Here is an 18,209-nt window from a genome sequence, read left to right on the forward strand (position 1 = left end):
AAGCAAACACAAGTTCAGTAGAATTTTACCAGTAAAACTTTATTGGAATGATACTCATGTTGCAAAATATTACACTTCGTGTTTTTATGTCACTGTTCCCGTGACTTTAGACGCTTCCCTTTGCAGAGTGTGTGTGTGTGTATGTGTGTGTGTGTGCGCGCGCGCGCATGTGAGTGTCTATGTGTGTGTGTGTGGCAGGGGTTAACATGGTTTACATTGGGGTCTCATTTCCCTAAAAAGTGCGACAGTATGAACCAGCATTGTGCCTGCATCGAGAGGAAGTTGTATCACTGCAAAAACATCGAGGAGACACAGAATAATATTGTATTATAACTTCAAACATTTTGTCCATGATGATATAGTCAACATTAAACTTGACATGGAGGAAATACAGCGAATGTGAAGTCTCAACAAGTGTATTACAATGTAATAATAATAATAATAATAATAATAATAATAATAATAATAATAATAATAATAATAATAAAGCGGTTTGTAAATTAGACCATAACAACCAATAAGCCAGCGGATGACTACATGCAGGTATGTAGCCACGCTGCAGCTCTTGCCATCATCTACATGCCAATATGGTTTTGACTTAAGATTGATTGATAAAATGAGCTGCTTCACCTCTCTGTGTGAGAGAGAGAGGTGGAGTCAGTGCTCCGGAGTTCCACACTGAATATGGTAAGTAGTGAAAAGGAGGGTGATACAGAGAAGGGGATGGACCCTTTGGTCACAAGTTGGTTGACTTAATGAACTGCCCCAGGTTCACAGTGGCAATTGGTGTGTGGTAATTTGATTAATTGTAACTTTTTTTGGGGGGGTGGATATGCCATACTCAAGCATCAAGTGACATTATAAAGAGCCTCGGGTGGTATGTGATTTTTAGACTTTGTCTGTCCTGTTACATTACATGTAATTGCTCCCATTACTCAACTACCTAGCATGTGTTACACTAAGGCATTATTTATTGGTTGATATGTGTTGTAATATTTTGTGCACATTTGCTATGTTATGTATATCAGTTTTATAAGACATATCATTTTCTTCTATTTTTAGTGTGCCTTTTTAACATCTGGCCTGTGGCAACAGATTAAAATTAGCCCTCTAGGCTAACTCTGGCTCATATACAGTTGTGTTGGTATTGATCAGAGCACTTTCCCTAAACAACATCACCCATGTGTCTCAGGTGAAGTTTGGAGAATACACATTTTTAACAGAAAGTCTGAATGACAAACTGGTGGGTAGCAGATGGTACCAAATTGCATTGGATTACTAGAGACTAAAAGTCAGGATAGGTTGGCCTCTGCTGCAAATGTCGCTATCTGTGGAAGTGCAATACAAAATCAGTGGAGTGGCCCTTTAAGACCATCATTAATTCAGCTGATACTGTGCTTACATGGTGCATGTTCCTAAATTAGTTTCTGTTTAAATCAATCACCACACAGTAAACCTGGGGCCACATAATATTCCAGCATTGAAATACTGTACACAATGTACAGAGAGTGGGAGGAATGGTGTTTTAATACCAGCAGATTAATCCAACCATAGACACTGGACTACATAGACCTAAAAATAATCTGCAACAGATCATTTAGCTCACCCTGCAAATTGCTTCATGTTAGGTCATTTTAAATATCATTCCATATGACAAATGATACACACATGTAACTACACAAAACAACTGTGTAATTCTGAGAAAAGGCTTGTTATATTTTCCTGTATCTGAACTATTGTGGACAGGAAAGACTCACGCGAATCAAAGATATCCAGAGTTTTAAATGATGAGAGAAAAACAGAGGCGCCCATATGGACCAAATTAGAATATCTTCATTATGGTGGCACATTAAAATACAGCTATAAAGAAGGCATTTTAATGTTTGAAACAGACACTAGTGTCACTTGGTTTTATCTTATAAATTCTGAATGAACAAATCCTACAATGACCACCATTTTGGGCACTGCTTAAGTACTCTGCCGTCATAGCTCAGCAGCTAAGGAGGAACTGAACACCTGAAGTGTTGTATGTCGTGTACTTTAAATAGGCAAGTTGTATACTGTGCACTAAGAACATTTTTGTCTCTTTTCAGTACTAGCTCTATTTAGCTCCAGGTGCTCTGCCCTTTCTTAACTTGTTCAACAGAGTACCAGTCATCTTTACATCATCACCACCACATGAAAAACAAAATAAAACAAAAACTGTGCATGTTCTAAACACAGAAATGTGAACGGAGTTGCTGTAACATGTAAGACTGTCACATGGAGTGTGGTCCAACTTTGCAAGTAACAAGAGGAGGCGGCTGAGTGCTGGGGAGATGAACATAAACACAGGTTTCTACAGAAGACCATAAAGCCAAAGCACACTATCCAGACTGCCACCAATGACTAGTCAGAGAGCTCTAGTGACCACCAGTCAGAGGCAGTATGAGCTAGTCTGCCTCAGATGGTCTCTTTCATTCAGAGTTGACAAGGGCCAAATGGTTGATTCAACATGCACAATCAACTTGACTAGTAAGTGAACTCTGAGCAGAGACAGCAAGTGCTTTTAAGACTAGACAGAGCTGTCAAAGATAGCAAAACCAAATCTTCTGGAAGGGGAAATCTGTGGAAGACGCTAACCAAAACTCTTTATATTCCCTTTATGTTCCTCTTAATTAACCAGAATGTTAAATTCCCAAATCTACTAAGCAAGTGTCTCACACAGCTTTTTACCTGCTGATCCTAACGCTTTATGCTGATAAAATGTCTATTTAGTGATATGTTCAAACCTGAGATACCATTATGTTATGATGTTCCCTAACAACACCATTAAAACTGAGATATTTCTGTTCCCTTATCCTAATTTCCTTGTTTGTTAGTGTGACATGATATCATTGGAGCCACTAGTATCTAATAACATTTAAAAATTGAGTGCTGCAGATATGCACAAAGCCTGGTTATGCTAACAATGATAAGAAGTATAGATGGAGTTACACAGTAAACTTAATTGACTTCTTTTCCCCTTAAGTGTCATCTGTCTCTGACTGAAATTAGTTTGAGCGCACAATCCATTTTTTTGTTTTTCATTTGGCTCATCATGCCAGAGACTTAAAGTATGTTGTCTATGATATGAGAGGGTCAAGGTTCAAATATTTAAAGAAAAATTAAGACAAAACTGCAAAACCTAAAGTCATTTAAGCTGAAAGTGTATGTGATTCATTTCAATTTTCACTTACATGCTCTTCTTACTCAAAAAGGGAAAGAGCAAGTCAGCCAATTGGCAGTTTAAATTTATGAAACGTTTGTGCAGACTGAGACCTCAACTTGTACAAGACTCAACGGGCTTCATGTAATGACTCACAGACTGCTGTGGGTTAGAACAGACTGACTGATTTCTCTGTGTTGTGGTGCAAAAGTGAATAAGAGATGAAAGAAAAAATAAAAGAGAAGGGGAGACCTTGGGTGAAAATGAGTAGAGGCAACTCTAAATAAGTGGGGTTCCCAACACCCATGAATCTGAAGCACACCTTCATTATAAAGGGATCCATAAATAAGACAGAATAATAAATAAAATACAACAAAAACGCAACAGAAAAGGCAACACTGCTGGTTATCAGTCTCCTTGCTCTTTTTCCCTTCTCTATGTCATTTTCCCTCTTTTTGTAGCTGGTGCTTGTGATTGGACAGGAGACAGTACTCTCTCCTTATGTCTCCCACTTGACCAGCCTACCTTTGACTCTCCCTACTTCCTTCTTTCTTCCTCTGTCGCTCTCTAACTCTAGAACTCAGCAAACTCCTTGGCACATTTCTCAGTGAAGGAGACACGAATCTCCTCCTCCTCGTAGTCGTCGAAGTTGCTGGTGTCGCCTGGTCCTTTGAACTTTGGGACGAAGGGAGCTTCCACCTGAAATCAATCACACCAAACACCAGTTTAGAAGCAAACATACCAGAGGAGTCCCCACATATCTATACTGTTTACACAAACAGTTAACACATGTACCTTTTTCTGGTAGATGGCAATCCAGTCAGTAGTTGCAAACCACTTGTGTCCCTTGATGTCAGTTGACACCGTTCTTGAGGTTCCCGTAACGTTTTGTGAGATCCACCTGAGGATGATGCCAGAATGTTTTTATCACTATTATAATTAATTCAGAGCACAGAGAAAAACATGTGAAAACTTATCATCAACATGGCTGAGATATTTGTTTTCACCTGTAGCAGGTTCCTCAGGAGGTCCTTCAGGTCTGAACTGAAGTGAGATGGGAAACGCACCTGAGATAAAAGATAAGGAGAGGAGGGGAAACAGCTTTAGATTAAAGGTTTGGGATGTGGTCGTGTGACTGAATAAATAAATAAATAAAAAACAATGTTGGAAAAAAGCATGCATGCTGACATAAACATAAATATGAAACATAGCTATTTTGATGCTCTCTGATAATAACTGATATAACAGAAGAATAATGTAACAGTGTGCCACTCCACACAATGTTTCATATTTTCACTTTCTAACGGTCAGCAGTGAGTATTTCACAGGTAAAATCCTTTGGCACACTGGAATTGATGTGTTTTACAATTATGGCAAATGACGATGAAAGTGAAAGTGCAGTTAAAAAACAAAACAAAACAAAAAAAAAAACAGAAACCACTGTTTATCACTTAAGCTGTGGCCAAAACATAAAAATGAAGAACTTGTTGGTTAAAGCTTAAAATAATTCAGTATATAAATATTGACTATTAGTCTCCACTGGAAGATGAACATTTTGCACCACTAAAGAGATTAATTGTCACTATCATGAAAAAAATATATATTTAAAAAGATTATAAAAGAAATGCGACATGTAACACATGAATCTGCATTATAAGAGCTATGACAAGAAAAAACCCTACAGGGAAAAAAGGACACTTTCTTTCCTTTTCTTATTTTTTGCAGTAACCAGTCATAGTCCTTGGCAAATGACACAGATGACTGAACTGAACCCAAAGAAGCCTGTTGTTTGCATGTGCCATTGTGTTTGTGCCTGTGTGTGTGTGTGTGTGTGTGTGTGTGTGTGCGTGTGAGTGCGTGTGAGTGAGTGTGTGAAAGTACATGTACATGTGGAACCCCCACACGCAATAGAATCATTAGAGTGCATCTCCTTAAATAATAGCACGCAAAAAAAAAGAAGATACATACAAAGCGCCTGTCTGTCTTTGAGCAGACTGTGTGTTTTTGAATTTTGTGTGTGTATAAATGGACAGGCTATGGTAAAACAGGTTGCTTTAGCACGGCCATTTACCACACAGCTATTTATGGATTGTTTTGACAAAACCTTTTAAAGCTGTTGTCTCGTACTCCACCTGGCCACACATGCATTTTTCCTACATCAGCAGTGAAGTGATGATAATCAAAAGAGAAATTTAACTATAGCCCAACCCTTTTTCAAAACTAAAGCTGAACTAAAATAAAAAGAAAAATACAATTGATATTGACTGACACGTGTTTGTTTTCCCCAATTATTTTTAGTATTATTATTTTAGTATTATTAGAGCAGTACTCACCTTCCCTGATACGATCTTTTCATAGATCTGAATGGGCTGGTCAGCAAAGAAAGGTGGGTACCCTGCTGCCATCTCATAGACGAGTACGCCCAGCGCCCACCAGTCGACTGCCTTGTTATACCCCTGGTGGGTGAAGCGGGGAGGGGTGGGGAGAAGATCAGAGTTACGGACAGTGAATAAAACATGTACAACTTGTTTGTTGTTGGAAATGTAATGGAATTGGAAATATGTTTTAGTCTTATTAAGTCTCATCTTACACTCCTGTTCAACTGCATTTTATTTCTCAAACAATGTGACTCCCATATAAAGTTTCAGGGAGATGACATCTAGTTTGTTATGATGTGGCACTTCACAGGTAGTGATACAGTAGTCAAAATACTTTTTGTAATATCATGTAATATTACTAGTTGAACATTGTGAATAATTTACACAACTGTGTTGACAACCGCTTGATACACTGTGCTAGTTTTGCTGTTTACTTCTTATTTCAAAAGAACATCTGAGTTGTATGTCCTTCAGCAGATATACCTTAAACCCATAAGCCCAGAGTGGTTTGAAAGACCCATGTAGTAGACAGCACATTATTTTTTGAATCAATATAGTAGCCATGTGTTACAATTACGCCAATTTAAATTAACAACCATCCTGTAAAGAAGTGTTTTAATGAGTAAAATTTGTGCGACAAATTGATGTCACTTTTTGTTCAAATGTGAATGTCTCATTTTGAAAGGAAACATGGTTATGCTTATTCACACAGAGAGGTAAAGAGGGAACAATGGTGGCTCACCTTGCTGAGAATAATCTCTGGGGCCAGATATTCTGGGGTGCCACACAGTGTCCAGGTCCGGCCCTTTACACGTTTGGCAAAGCCAAAATCTGTCACCTGGGAGAGAAAAACAAAGAGCAATGACAAGGAGAAAGTGAAAAAGAGAACGAACAGAGGAGAAATAAGCAGACCTGGCCTGGCCAAGTTAAACACATGAGGGAAGGATAGACGGATATAAAGAAAGAGGCAGGGAGGAGAGAGAGCATTTTGGAAAAGCAATGGAATTGTTACCCTGTTGTCATTTTACTATTCACCACCAGGGGGCAGCAGAATCTGTGCTAGAGGACAGCACCCGTGTACCAGCACACTATTCAACAAATACAGATACTTGTAAACACACACCACAGCCTTGTGCATATCTGACTGGTTACTGTTAGAGACTTCCATTTCACATCAAAGAGAACATGGTGGTGCAAACTCCTTTACAGTGTATGTTAACCCATATTTCTGACTGTTCACTAATATAGTCCTAAATATTCCGATTTTTAATAAACCTTGGTCTTATTTCCATTAGTTTTGGCCTTCATATCTATCGGTTATGATGACATGTCATTTCAAGAAGCAGAAATGCAGTGATATTGAGCTTACAGGGAGTCAGCATGACAAGACAATTAATGCAAACGTGTTAAAACAGTCTTACGGTAAGACAGAGCTGGACCTGCTTATTTAAAAAATCTTACTGGTTGATGCCTCATGAACTCTCCTGTGAACCTCTGAATGGTTGTGATATTGTATCCCCATGACCCAATAATGAGTGTGAAGGGAAAAATGTTAAATTAACAAATTCCAATGATAGCCAAACTTACAAAAATAACATTCAGGTTGTTGAATTTGGGGACTCTCTCTCTCTCTGCTCTTTTTTTTTTCCTTTTAGCAAATTCTCTATTTGGATTTCACACATAACTTTTAAAGGGGCAAAAGGTTTTCTCAGCTGCCAAATATGGTTTCTTGTCTGGAACAAAGAGGTGGTGGTGATGGTCACTTGCCAAGAGCTTCAGCCATCATTGTGTTTACAATACAAGAGGTTAGAATATGTCCTCTGAGCAGTGCTACTTCTTCAGGGAAGACTGGACGCTACACTGAGTCACTACTGGAATGTGATGAGACTGGCCGGCCAGGCCGGGCTAGCTGGTTAGCACAGCTAGAAGAAGAGATAGAAGCAAAACACAGGCATTGCTTTCCACTGTTGGAGACAGTATAGGGAGATAACATTTCTTCTAGACTGGTAAGTAAACAGCTGTTAATGGTAAAGTTGGCTATGTAGCAATGGCTTGAAATCTGATGACATCACTTTGGGCTACAGGAAATTATCATGAGTATTTTTCTCAACTTTCTCATCAGTCATACAAACAATTAATTAAAGAATCAAGAAAATAATCAACTCCATCAGCATTTAAGTTAAAGCCTCTGTCCAATTCAAACCTCTACTTCACTGATGTTCAGCAGGAAATTCAGGAACTCATTCAAACTCCCTCTAATGTTTAATAGTTAATTTAGGCCTTGTATGTGTCATTTCAAAAATATTCATGTAGATAAGAGATTTATATATAGATAAGAGATTTATTTAGTAGTTAGCTGACTACCAACTAAGTGAGAATGATCAGTCTTTGTGTATCCCTTCATCTGGAGTTATTTACCTGAATGTAGCCCTGTTGGTCTATGAGCAGATTTTCAGGTTTCAGGTCTCTGTAGATCAGGTCCAAAGCGTGCAGGTATTCAAAGGTCAGAACGATCTGAGCAGCATAGAACCGAGCGTGAGGCTCACTGTAAGCAAACACACACACACACAATCACAGGGAAATGGACAGACAGGGAGCAGTTTAGTGGAGTGTGCAGTGCTTACCAGAACGGAGATGAACAAGCTGAATAAAACTAAGTACAGCTAAAACAGTCCTGAAGAGAACAGAGCTAAACAGAACAGAAGTGGAATGCAAGACAACAGAATAGAGGAAAAAAGAGTTGATGTGAGAATGCACAGGCCCCAAACTGACCTATGTATGTGCCTATAAAATGCTTCTGTGCTGTAAACTCAAAGCTGCATACAGGCACTAACCTAAATCTGCCAATTCTCCGTAGATGAGAGAACATCTCTCCACCTGGGACATATTCCATCACCATGTAGAGGTTAGTGTTGTCCTGGGGAAGACAGAGGACCTGTTAGTGACTCACTCACACATACACACACACACACACACACCAGGCACACAGGATGGACTGGATGACACGGACACAGTATCTTTTTGGGTCAATGTAAATGAATGTAAATGAGTTTTAATAGGTGAAGTTATTTCCATACACAGGCCTTAATGAAAATGTGTGTAACTGTGTCAATTATACAGTTGTTGGGCATGTTCTATTTCAACAACTATTTTTTAGACCTTTCAATAGCGCTAAATAACACTAGCTTTATATTATCAAGGAGGATTTCATTCTTAACCCTATTTTCAAGCTGAGAGCTGAGTTAGTATGTGTTTGTTGTTGAGTCTTCCATCTGTGTGCTAGACGGCACACATGGACAGGAATTTTCTGTTAATAGGTTTAATTGAGGCATCAAGGATCTTCAGTCCTGGGCCTCCATGGTGCATCTAAACAGCTTAACCCGAATAAGACCTTAACTGGAGTATTGCCATCAGGTAGGGTTAGTCTGTATGGGTACAAACAGCCACTGACAAGGAAGGAATGTGAGAGTAAAATGTTGAAGGAGACAAATGTTTGAGTGTTGCAGTTCATCACACATGTGGCAGACCAAACTCTCTTCACTCTGTTAATGACTTACCCTTAATAAATGAATGGTCATAAATAACATAGGACATAATATGGATGTGATCAGTAAATTGACAATCATTGTGACAGGGATTACCTAGAATTAAACGCTAACAAGACTAAAGAGACAGCAGTCAACGTTTAGAAAAACAATGATAGGCCTGCTGTGTGCTGATTACAGTACAATACTTGGGAGTGGTCTGAAATGATAAGATGACCAGAAGTGACCACACAGTTCACATTTTAGATGAGGAGAAAATAATGTGTGTGAATAGTGAATGTGTAAATGTGAAAGGTGTTGCTCATGTGTGACAAATCCATAGATAATTATCCTGTCAGCTCTACAGAGTGTTTTAACGTCTTTCTGCTCATTGTTTTGGTTTTACAGCCTGTAGCTTTATTGTCTTGTGTCACCACGCTCTCAGACTAACCACTACTCTCTCTCCTTCATCCTCCTGGGTATTACACCGTAAATTGAAAGGTATGTACAAATAGCAAAATCTGGGCAATTTTATACTTTTTTTTTATCATGTTTTACCATTTTGTGTGTGTTATCACATAGATATATTTTTTTTTTTTTTTTTTTTTTTACAGCTTACGTATACAGCTCATATGAATTACAGCAAACACAGCTTAAGACATGACATATTACCACGATAGATAGTTCATGAGCAGTATCATGGGCCAGCAATGTTGTTTTGCTGAATGACAGCCAAGCAGCATGCATTGCTGCACATTCATGATAGGCTGATGCTTAACTGGGTGGGTGAGGTAATTTTTTCCCCCCAATGGACCACGTTCAGAGAAACACACATACAGCCCAAGAGCTAATATGAGTGATGGAAGTTGATGGGTAGACGGGGGGAATCAAGCCAGTCACTCATCATCAACACACACACACACACACAAAATCTAAAATTCTGCATACCTTGAACGAGTACTCTAACCGCACCAGAAAAGGAAAGCTGACTGCCTGAAGAATCCTCTTCTCATTCAGAGTGTGCTCTATCTGCTTGAGCTTCACCACCTGAAAGGCAGAGAGGAAGAAAGAGAAAGAGAGAGACAGGGAGAGGGAGAGAGAGAGAGAGAGAGCGAGAGAGAGTGACCATATTGTATCTTGCAAAAGAAGTAAATTATGTCAGTAGAAACTTGTTTTATCAGACTGGTGTAATCGGTGTAGACTCTTTTTAACATGTACGTTAACAAACTGACAAAAGTTCAGTCATCAGACCCTGACCTGTCTTTTCTAGGCAAAGACATGTAGACATGTTTTGTGTTTCAATTAAAAGACTGATACAGTTAACATTGGTAAAGAGAAAAAACACATATTGATACAATGTACTAACGCAGACCTAAATAGTTACTTTCAGACTTGAGTGCATCCATATACTGTATATAAAAAGCTAGATAAAATTTCTATATCTTTCTATATCATCCTAGATATAATAATGTGAATAATATGTTTAGGTTTTGTGAAAATACAGTACTTTTTAATAATTAATCCCACCAACATAATATTTTCTAAGATGAAGCAGCACTTTACACAGGTATTAATAAAACACATTAGTTTTCTCCCAGTTCTATTCCAATGGCAGCTTCAGAAAGCTCTGAAACCTTTAAGTCTGCCTCCTTCTGGTCACAGCAGCCTGAGTACAAATTGTAACATATTTAGTGTATGGCATTAAATCTAATCCATTTTTTTTTTTTTATGTGTTTCAGCTCAGGTCTGGTTCTGATTATGTTCAACTGCTTCAAAAATAACTGAAGATATTATCTGGAAGTCTTCACATCGGATACTTGACACCCTGAAGAGAACATATTAAACTGATATTTCCAGTTTACAGCTGAAACATGTTTGCAGCTTCTACTCCTATGAAACTGGGAAAAATGCAAACACAAGCAGAAACTCAGGAAGTAAGTCAACGTGGGTGTTACCAACTAATTTGTCCACTTTTGGTAATCAGACAAACAGGCATTGAGTAATTTTGGTGCAGAGCCACATAAACTGGAGAAATTGCAGGAACAGGATGGATATATTGTGAGTAGGAGACACAGTACACAGTCTGAGCAGGCAGTATCAAAATGACCAATCACATCAGCTGCTCTCATCCAGCAGACAGCAACTGTTCTTCTCCAAGAGCTGTGGCTTTACGTTTTTTTAAATATGCTTCCAAAAGCAGATGAAGTCATCAGCACACACAAGCTGACAATCAACAACACTCACACTCACACTGACATGTACAGTCAATTTAGTGTCTAGTTCACCGAACCTGTTTTTGGACTGTGCTGTGAGCAGGGTGGCTTTATGGCAATATTGGATTTACAGGATTTTTGCATCAATATGATTAAGAACATTGATCTTTCAGGTATTATATTCACTGGATGAGCCAATTAGCCAACAACAGGCAGGATTTTTATCTATTTTTATTATGTCACAAAGGCATATTAGAGTGGGCAGAAACATAGGTACAATTTAGCTCTAAATTGGTTACCAAAGTTACTCTACTTGTGATGTGATATGCATAAAGACGACCTCAGCTCTGACACCACAGCTGATGCCTGCTTCAGCACGAGCAGGTTCAAAGAGGATCATTGGGGAGGGCTTGCACCTGGATTTGTTGTGTCTCTGCATCTCTACACCAGCATGCACAATGAGCTCCAGGCCTTGTCTCTATTTCCATAAATGTCTCAGGCCTTTTGAATACAATTTTCACATCAATGACACGTCCATGTTTTCAGTGCCCATCCTGTACAAACAAGAACTGTGAATGTCCTTAAATGACAAGACACATTTAAACACCCTCCATCCCACTGCGACCCTCCTGACCCCCGACCCAGACTAACCTTCTGCTTGTTGAGGATCTTCATGGCATAATGCTGTCCCGTTTCTCTGTGCCTCACCAGCATAACACGGCCAAATGAGCCTGTGCCCAGGGTTTTCAACCGCTCAAACTGCTCCAGGCAAGCAGTGTTCTGAACAGACAAAACAAAAAGGGTTAGTTGATTTTTGTGAAAACGGGATGGTGGGGGTTGTGGTATGGTTTTTATTTTCTAACGTTTCTGGTCTTTATATTGTGCTTGTTTTGCTTATATGTACGTGTAAGCAAATGTGTCAGCATCTGTGCAGTATATGTACATAATGTGTAAGAGACATGGTGTTTATGGTTATATGTTTAGAGTTTGCAATACACATATGTGCACATGATGTATATACTGTACAGAATACTGATCGCATTCTTCTTTGATGCTATCATGTGAGCCTGTAAAATCTTACCTGACTGAGATAATCTACAGAAAGTTTATATAAAAATTATGTCAAAAACTATCTCAAGGAAAAAGTTTAATCGAAAGCAACTGGACTTAGTTATAGTCTAGAAGACTGGTCCAGCCCCAGCCTGGTCAGCTGCGAACACGAACTGATGAAGCCTCTTGGATGAGAGGTGAAACGTCTTCTAGACTATAACTAAGTCCAGTTGCTTTCAATTAAACTTTTTCCTTGAGATAACTATGACCTGGATGAATGAGAATATTCAGAGAAACGTCAAAAACTACTTTAGAGGAGTGAAGCGGCTGGTACATCAGAACCACATATTTATCTGAAAATAATAAACACAAGTTAACCAATCAGAATCAAGTAGCGCTTGATTTAAACTTAATGTACAAATCAAATGTATATACTATGCAATATATCCTTTATATGAAACGATAAGTTAATATATGTGTGTATACGCACGCGCGCGCACACACACGCATATGTATATATGTAGAGAGAGGTAGAGAGAGGTAGAGGTAGAGAGAGAGAGAGAGAGAGAGAGAGAGAGAGAGAGATTTAGATATACTGTATATACAGATTCTGTGTGTATTTAATATTCTTATCTACACTTCCATCAAATGTTTTCATCTTGTTTTTACAGCTGGCTGATACAGCAGAGAGTCATCCAGCTCCAATAATAAGAAGAAGTTTTTTCTAAAAATATTTTCTCTATCACACAACAGGTATCTGTGAAACACTAAACCAATATGATCATATCATCACAACAGGATTTCAGTTTAACTCAAAGACCAATAAAACTAAACCATTACCCCCACATATTTTACCAGCCACTTGCTTTAAGTCATCATCCAAATGTATAAAAATTATCTAAGGAAATAGCCGACATTTACGACATGTAGTGGTAGCTGGTAGAACAGAAAAAAAAAACAAAACATATCTCTCTTAAATAAAACAAATAAATTCCACTTGTGACGAGTGGCATTTTTTTAAATTGTAAGAGGAAATGAAGATAGCATCCGATACATAGGACTACGTATCTTTGCTCAGACAGAATTTGACTGAAAAAATATGTTTGCATCCATGCAGGATAGAGAATATAGAATATATGTAACATTGTCACGTTGAACTTTATTCTTCTGTATTTATTTTATTATATATACATATTGTATTTATAACCTGTGACGAGCACCCTCTCTGTAACGTGTGTGTCTTTCTTCTTTTTTCTTTATGGTGTTCTAAGTCTAAATCTGGAACCTGAATTTCCTGAAGGGAACCTAACCAAAACAAATCTATCACATACATGCACACACTGACCTGTGCAGGATTCTCCCATTTCTTGAGGAAGTCCTCTTTGGCTTTAGCAAGGAACTCCTTGACTGTGGAAGACAAAACCACCAGAGTTAAACAGAAGAAAAGCTTTAGTGATGTGTGTGTAAAGAGTAACAGAAACCAGAAAATAAGTACCCACCCATTGCTTGCTAAAATTCACTGTAGATAGCCAATGTTTAAAGACATAAAGCCCTGTTAATGCTGTCTACATCTTGCTTACATTTTAAGAATACTTGTTCTAAATGCACAATTTTCTCTTTCTGGATCATTTCTAGACTTAAGTATATACACTGCACGTAGAAAGTGAGAGAAATTGAAAGTGAAACTGGGATTAGATGCAAGAAGGTGCAAAGCTGGTGTCAAACACAGATGGTTACATGGTATAAACCTGAAGCCAATTGGACCATCCTGATAATGTTGCTTTAGAATAAACATTGTAGTGTCCTGCTTATCTAAAAATGAACTACTCAGAAGTTGAAAATAAGAAAAGAGAGATCATGCTAGTGTGTCAAAGTTTATAAGGCATCTGCTCTTCAGTGGGTCAACCCCAGTGGAAACTTCTGAAGGCTGAAGAATGGGCCTCATTATCACTAATTGTGCCGATTCTCCTAATGCAGCCAGAATAATCTTAAAGGGACATTCCAACAATTTTACACAAAAATGTACGTTTGTCATAGAGCGTATGATTAACCCTGTAACAACAGTTGTATAATGTCCTCTGTGCCTCTGGGGGGAACTTTCTAAAGTCAGAGGAAAAAAACCCTCATTATGTAAGACAGGCTGGGCTTGAGACTTAAAATTTTTTGACAGAAAACCTGCGCTACAAACTGGTGCTGCAGTGTTTGAAAGACCAAGCTATTTAACAGGCACTGAGGGTCTAGTGAAAGACCGCATCATGGGAATTGACTTCTAGTGTTTTTGAGGTCAGGAGAAAAGTTGGGATATCAAGGCCAATGCTGCTTTGATTTTGAGCCTTCTTTTTTCAGTCTGTCTGTTGTTAGTCCTCCAACATTAAATCACTGGAGTGCACCTCTAAGAAGAACGGAAACCAAGGTAATTGAAGGAAACTTGAAAGTTACAAAACAAATACTCATTTAAACATACATAATTTACTGAATACAGGTTTAAAACACATGTTAGCATTAAGGCTTGGCTTCAAATATTAGATTTCCTCCAACAGGTCAAGGGTTCAAACCCCTGGAAAACCATAGCTGTATGATAACACTCTGATGATGGATCATACACTCAGTGCTTCTTAAACCATTCCTCATATACTTTTCCTCATCCCTGTCTCCTTTTTAACTAAGGTAATATTTGGTTGATAAGATAGCAATGCACTGCTGCAGCACACACACACAAATACTTGAAGTATATGTAAGGTAACCAGCCCAGCCAGCCAATATCAAGGCTGACTTGAGAATAACACAAACATACCGATTTCTATGGCCAACCTCTTCAAGAAATTACAAATAACACATATACAACCACTCCAATATACAAACCAATCCACTGGCCTTAGGAATTGGCAGTCTATCATACATCTACATAACTGGTAACCCTCCCATTGGACTCACAGTACAGCAGACACACTTAGACCAGCTAGCTAAGCCAGACCTGCAGACATTTATGAGTCCACAAAAACAAAATAGTCCCCGTGAAGATTAGTCTCAGCTCACCCACACACATTTTCAGTAGCATCTTTGGAGTGGAGCAACAGGCCTAGAGTGTCTGGGAAATATCTGACACATAGATTGTTGTGATCTTGACAGTATTTCAGGACAGTGAAGATGCCAGGATTGCTTGCAGCTTACAATTGCTACTGGCTTTTTTCCCCCCAGCTCACACAGAGATTCTGGCCATGGAAACAGCACTACATCCTGCTTCATCCTACCTCAGCATCCACACAAATCCAATCACATACGTCTGGAACTAAACAATACCCCTGAGCTTCATCTGTATATTATATTATGCTCCTGAATTCAAATATATAATTTGGGTTTTTGGGAAGCTTGCACGACACAGGCTAATTCGTTTGCAGTAAAGACTTGCCATGAACGTACGAGTGGATCTTGGTGAACTGGAAAGCAGGAAAAGGCCTCTAATTAACAGTGTATGGGCTCGTTATGTGAAGCTAACACAGCCTGTTGTATCACATCGTCTTCTCATGACATGAGGCTGTAACAGAGCAGGTGCTGCCCAGGAGTGATGTGTGCTGGCGACGGTACCCACCACTTTCCATCTCGTTGCCCTTCCTGGCCGTGGGCGCGTTGCCCATGATGACAACTTGTCAACGGGCGATCCGTGGCTTTTTGGCCGCCCTGCAGCCTTCTCAAGCCGGTCTAAGCTCGATTAGGTCTGAACGGTGTGCCCTAAATCCAGCGGTACCAAGCGCTAACTCCGAGCTCTTGATCTTTAATAGCCTGACAGCTGCTGCTGATGCGGTGCCACGGCGAGACGGGCTCACTCACTCCACGGTCACCAACGACCGGCGACCAATATTGAGCTTAAAACCACGGGGAGCTGACGTTGTGGTATCTCGGTCGCTGGGGCTTCGCTGGACTGTCAGGCCGAGCTCGGTGCAATTGGCCTGAACACGGAGGATCCAGTCTTCTCCTGTCCCTCCTTGCAGCCCCCGCCGAGCGAGGCCCCCCGGCTCCCCACCTCTCCCCCAGCCCAAAAAACAGCGACACCGAGGGCGGGGATGCAATATTCCCAATCGAAAGCCTGCCACTTTTCGTTAGCGAACCCAGCTTTTAAAAAGTAAAGCTCGGCGGGGTCCGACAACGACGGGAATTCGCCCAAATCAACATTGGCCCCCAGTAGCCTCGGAGACGAGCGAGATGACGGAACTACAGCCTAGAGAACGTCCCGCCTAGTCGCCAGAACCCGGGTTGATTGACAGCTGGAGCTAGGCTGGGGATTGGCCACTTCTCAACGCGCTGTGCCACGGAGCGCTCCGATTGGGCCTGCCCAATCCATCAACAACGGCAGCGTCCCGCCGCCCTACAAAAAACAAGCGAGGGGAACGTCACCGATTATTTTCCTCCCGACGACGTACGCGCCCACTTTCTCTGGTTTCTCTCCCCCATTGGCTTCGAGCGGCCGAACTGTGGGAATCTTGGTCAATGCGAGGATGTCTATTGGCTGTCAGCGGCGCTTGACAGGAATGCGCCCCCCCCTTTAAAAAAAAAAAAAAAAAAAAAAAAAAAAGAAGAAAAAAACTCCCTCCTCCTCCCCTCATCGCCGCCAAGCGACTGATACACGTTCGGCTAAGTGACGTCAACCGCGAGCTATTTTTAGAAATGTTGGTCAGAATTTAACGCACGCGCGGCGCGGTCTGGCTGGCAGGACTTCTAAACAGATCGCAGACGGCCGTGCATGGAGGAAGAGTTTATCTGGTGGGAAATGAATCACTCACGGGAAATAAAAGACAAATCTTTTTACAATCGGTGCTGGATGAAAACACGCAGAGCTGCATACTGTCTAAGTGTCTGTCCGTCTGTGCACCAATGACCTTTTACGGTCGTTGAGCCAGTAGAATCCTCGAGCAGCGTCTTTGCTATCCCCTCCATCCCTACACCTGGATTAAATATGGGGCGAGTACAGCAGATGCCCAAGGGTCCCTTATTATCAGGATTCTCAAAAGGCACAAATTCACACAGCTTTGCATCTCAATGTCTAATTTCAATAACAATTTGAGCTTGCATTGGTAAAAATCCAAATTTAAAAATAAAATGAACAAACACCTATGCTATAAATAGGAGGTCCCTACAGCTACTGTGGGGTCTGACACTATATTAGGTCTCTACAGCCACCTGCTTATGTAAAAGGGGCCTAAACTACTCATGTATAAGCCACACTGATAAATATTCAGTCATCACAGTCCCTCCTAAATATTATTATAGAAGCTTTGAGTAATATCTATGAGTGCTGGCCTGGGCTCCATTTCACTGTCAGTTAATTGTGTAATTTCTCTGGCATGGATTTTTCCAAACCATAATCCCCATCTGTAACATACTAGTTTTAATTGTCGTATAATCTTTATTGTATACACCCAAGAACAAAAAGATACACACTTTACAGTGCACATCTTAACATTTGCAGAGCAAATGTTTCACATTCACCATTGTTTAACTTGCTGATCACTTGTCAATTGATTTTGTCATTTGAGCACTACCACATGATGCAGCACATGGATTTTGCTACGAAATATGAATATGCAGCGTTTTGCAAGACGCAGGCTACAACACTTGTACCTGGCCCCTGGATTCCAACCATCCAAAGACTCTTGCTAAACAGTGTAGACATGTGAGAAGCAGACAGAGGTAACAGATGGATGGACGGAGGAGTTGGTCCCTTCAACTCAGAAGAGATAAAATGGGTGAGAGCAGACAGTCCCCCTCCCTTTTGTGCTGCAGTTGCCTGGCAACATGAGGCTAGAGTGAAAATGGTGGAGTGATGCTGCTGCATTTTATGAATGAAATTGGAAAAAAAGAG

General features: G+C 40.0%; 1 protein-coding gene across 1 annotated transcript; it reads right to left on the minus strand.

Moving 5' to 3' along the window:
* Positions 1 to 18: 18 nt before the first annotated feature.
* Positions 19 to 16,917, minus strand: prkacab (protein kinase, cAMP-dependent, catalytic, alpha, genome duplicate b). The gene is given in 12 exon segments (XM_018679792.2): positions 19 to 3,886; positions 3,983 to 4,042; positions 4,044 to 4,088; positions 4,195 to 4,254; positions 5,521 to 5,643; positions 6,308 to 6,403; positions 7,984 to 8,110; positions 8,400 to 8,482; positions 10,038 to 10,136; positions 11,954 to 12,082; positions 13,698 to 13,759; positions 15,942 to 16,917. Coding segments are annotated over 12 exon segments (1,056 nt in total). The 5' UTR covers positions 15,988 to 16,917; the 3' UTR covers positions 19 to 3,760.
* Positions 16,918 to 18,209: the final 1,292 nt, after the last annotated feature.

The sequence above is a fragment of the Lates calcarifer genome, linkage group LG5 (genome assembly GCF_001640805.2).
Source record: "Lates calcarifer isolate ASB-BC8 linkage group LG5, TLL_Latcal_v3, whole genome shotgun sequence".
NCBI classification, from domain to species: domain Eukaryota; kingdom Metazoa; phylum Chordata; class Actinopteri; family Centropomidae; genus Lates; species Lates calcarifer.